General features: G+C 39.8%; 1 protein-coding gene across 1 annotated transcript in view; it reads right to left on the bottom strand.

The window, feature by feature from the left end:
* ARSB (arylsulfatase B) overlaps nucleotides 1-4,181 on the bottom strand; it is a 76,962-nt gene that overhangs the window by 71,584 nt on the left and 1,197 nt on the right. Inside the window, exon 2 of the mRNA XM_009280315.2 lies at nucleotides 1,286-1,472. Coding sequence (XP_009278590.1) covers nucleotides 1,286-1,472 — 187 coding nt within the window. The remainder of the gene's footprint in view (nucleotides 1-1,285; nucleotides 1,473-4,181) is intronic.

A 4,181-nucleotide genomic window follows, 5' to 3' on the forward strand; every position in this document is an offset into this window, starting at 1 on the left:
GGGAGGGCTGGCCGGGGGGGGCCGCTGCTTAGGGACTGGCTGGGCATCAGGCGGTAGGTGGTGAGCAACTGCATCGTGCATCACTTATTCTGTATATTCTTTTATTATTATTATTAGTTTCCCTTCCTTTTCTGTCCTATTGAACTGTCTTTATCTCAACCCATGAATCTTACTTCCCCACCCCCCATAATTCTCTCCCTGATCCCACTGAGGGGAGTGTGGGGAGTGAGCGAGTGGCTGCGTCGTGTTTAGCTGCCTGCTGGGTTAAACCACAACATCACCATTGTCTATAATGGGCATGTAGCACAGCCAGGCTCCTCACTTAAGTACCTAAAGTTAGACAAGAGGAACGTGGACTTCAGCTTAAGTTTCTCTGTATCTTACTTTCTCAGCTGTAGAAGTGGGCAGCAGTAGTATCAACAGCTTGCAAAGTTATTTTGAAGACAATGAACTGTTTTGAAATTCTCCATTCAATTAAAGTGTCTCAAAAACAACCAAGTGGAGATGGACAATTTTGCATTCAGTACCACGCAGAATGAGATGTATGGCAGGCAGCCTGATTCACATAACATCTGCGGCACTTGTGCAAAACTAATAAACATCCAATCAATACTGGGACACGAGCCTTTGCGAGAGGAAGAATAAACAACATGTAGCTACAAGTTGCTTTGTAACACTCACAATTGGACAATCTAATTCTGGCATTATTTTTTTTAATCTGAGGGTTTGAATTCATTACTTGCGAGTTCCTGCAACAGACCTTTTGGATACTGTTTTATAGAGGCTCTCACACCATCTTCCTTGCCACAGGCTCTGGAAAACCAATGCTACTCTATTCACAAAGCATGAACACAGTGTGGTATGACATCTATTTCTCTCTTTAAAATATCAGCTTTTAGAAGTGCAGCATTATTTGCAGAGCAAGCGGTGTCTACTGTCTGATCTAACACAAAAAGTTCAGATTAAAGACACTTATAAAAACAAACCTATCACTACACCTTAAATCTTCTAACCATCATGGAACCACATTAAATCCAGGTGATAAGAGAGAAATACTTTCTTTGGAGCCACTCAATAATCATGATGTTTTCTTCAATAAGTAGTAAGACTTGGGCATGCATTTAAGGCACTATCTTATTTTAAGCAGTTATACTTTGGAAACATGCATGCCCAGGTATTGATTCACTTATACACTAATAGTAAATCTGCTGTTCTTAGAAGAATCGGGCAGTTTCTTATCATTTTTAATACTGCATTTATTGCCCATGTTAAATCTAACCATTACCAAAGTAAGTATCAAATCCTCTGCGGGTTGGAAGGCATTCTTTTCTGTACATCCCTAAATGCCACTTCCCCACCATGTGAGTAACGTATCCCGCCTCCTGAAGTAGCTCTGGGAGGAGTTTCTCATCCAGTGGCACACAGCTGGGCTGGCACGGCCAAATTATCTGGTGTTGTAAACCTGTGTGGATCTAGCAGAGAAAAGGAGGATGCGAGATTAGTTACAACACAGCAACACGTTCCCGTAGGTGACTTTATAAGCAGGTGCAAAAAGAAACAAAGCTACACCAGAGGCTAGCATTAGTTTTAGGGCCTCTTGTCTTTACCGATGTAGCACCGAGGAAGATGAGGAAACCGCAGGAGTAAGGCAGGGGGAATGTGGAGGAAGACAAGGAAATAGCACCGCAGGGGTTTACAAGACCTTCCCAGGCACCAACCAAGTGCAATTAAAAAAACCAAAGCCTTTTGCTTTTTCATCTAAAAATCTAACAGGTAACAATTACCATTATGGTCTCTTTGAAGGCTAGGGACAACATCTCAACATGGAATGACAGATTTTAAATGGGATGGAGATGGGCAAAAAGGCACATGGCAGGTGAAGCTACCAAGCTTTTGCCTGTATCAGAGAACAGTCACCAGAGGAAAGGGTGATAAAGGCTAATAGAGCGCTTTCTGCATTACTCTTCTAAATGTACATTATATACACACATTTATATATTTATTTACATACTTAAAGTGAGTGTGAGCACTTTTACAAAAAAAGCATTTGGATACTGGGGATAACACAAGTTTTATACACTGCCTAGATCTGATCTCTAACAGTTCTGCATAAGTTTCCAGTCTTAACAAGTGTGAATTTTGTATCTGTTTACAAAAGCATGACTGATAACAATACTCCCAGCACTATACTTTGCTTGATGCAAGAAACCTCTTCAGTTACTGTGTGCTTTAAGCTGACTTTTGTCAACTCCCCTATCTCCTCCAGAAAAAAAAAATGCACTAACCTAAACTTAGGCCAGCAAACATACACATACAGGTATAAATATCTTGTTTATTTACTAAATATTTCTAGTAGTCTGCCTCTGTCAAAGCACAAAACCTCCAAGACCCCCTAGAGCACAAGACATCAGATTTTATAACTCCACTAAGCACTCCAGTGTAGCAAGCTGTATGATTAATTTTTAAAGCATCACTTTAGCAACACTTTTTGAACTCACTTTTAAGCCCTGATCTTAGGCAAGTGGGTAAGTAGACTCTCACAAAGGGCCTACTAGTTACTAATCTTCTTTGAAACAGGAGATGGAAAAAACCCTTTTTTTTTTTTTTTAATGCAGTAGTACAAAAAAGATTATTAATATAGTGAAAGACACAAGCTATCAAAGCATTTTAATTTCTTCCACTGTCTCTAGAAAGCAAGAAAAGGAGAGGAAAATAATAATAATTAAAAAAACCAAACCCTATAGCTTTCATAAACCAGTACCTTTGCTCTTTTTTCTTTATGGACTGCAAGATGACTATCAAAATTCCAGCTCCAGATAGGACCAGACTTCAGTTACTTTTTCAAATCTCTGAGCAATTGCTAATCACACCAATGGGTAAAACAAAACAAAATCCCACATATTTGCTACATAATTATTTCCCGCACGCAGTATCTCCTTAATTTTACAGAAAAATTACTTCTATTTTCTAATGTTATTTTACTTGTTTGTAACAAGGTCAACAGGAAGACGATTAAATTACCAAGTCAGATGCATATGATGAATTTAAATCAGGACTGAACTATGAGCATATCCAACTTCCACTTTAAAGATCAGATAAAGCACTGTCCAGTTAACCCTGAGCCATTTCTAGATAAGCACGTTCAGAGTATGAACTCTGTTCTATAAATAGTCAAAATGAACAAATGTTTTAGGTTATTTACACAAAACAATTTAAAGAGTAGGTAAAAAAACCAAGGCAATTACACCTTCCTATCCTTTATTATCGACTCTTGGAGTTTTTAGGAACAGAACAAACATTGCTTGAAAAGAGTAAGTATCACCTAGAACAACCTTCCTGCAACAACAAGAGATAACATCCACTAATACAGGATGACATTTATTTTCATTCTGAACAGTTTCTTTTTGACAAATCACTATGGTTAACATGCATGTGCAGGAGTTTTTGAGAGAGAGGGGAAATTTCTCAATTATGCTTAACCCTTTGTGAGTTTCTCCTTTCTGTCTGTGCTGTATTCTTCTCCCCGCCCCATTTTTGCCAAAGTTGCAATAAAAAGAAGGCGGAGGGGGGAGTATAGCAGTATGATAAAGTCCAATTCTTATACCTGTGCAGCTGAAAAAAATGGGAAAAATCATGACTAGGACTACAAAGCAGCTAGACACCCTGACTAAGTATCAGTCTGTGTGCACTCCATCAAGGGGTGCATAAATGTCTACACCTATGGTACCATACGGAGGAGAATGTACAGGTTAGGATGCATTTAAATGCTGCATTGGAAAACACGGTGCATAAACTGAACACATAAACTGAGCCCATAGTGCTTATCCGCTTCTGGCTGCGTCTTGACTGCGTGCCTGTCCAGTTCAGAAGTACGTAACAGAAGAAGACTACGACAGGAGTATTTTTCATGATACACTGCCATGCCTGTTAATACAACTGAAGCGTAGAGAGCACCCCAGCTTTTCTGAAGCAAACAACTTGCACTAAACTCACGCTTAGTTTATTGCCGAGCTAGCAAGCCAAAAGTAAGTGAAATAAGTTTGTCTGCATATAAACGCAACTGGTTTTTTGTACAGTAGCCTTCTCCCAAGCACATCTTTGCATGAGATACAAGAAGGCCAACCTACACACGGCGCTGCCGAAAACAAGCGGGAGAGAAGCGCCCCGCCAGCTCCCTGCCG

The sequence above is a fragment of the Aptenodytes forsteri genome, unplaced genomic scaffold (assembly GCF_000699145.1).
Source record: "Aptenodytes forsteri isolate BGI_AS27 unplaced genomic scaffold, ASM69914v1 Scaffold387, whole genome shotgun sequence".
In the NCBI taxonomy this organism is placed as follows: domain Eukaryota; kingdom Metazoa; phylum Chordata; class Aves; order Sphenisciformes; family Spheniscidae; genus Aptenodytes; species Aptenodytes forsteri.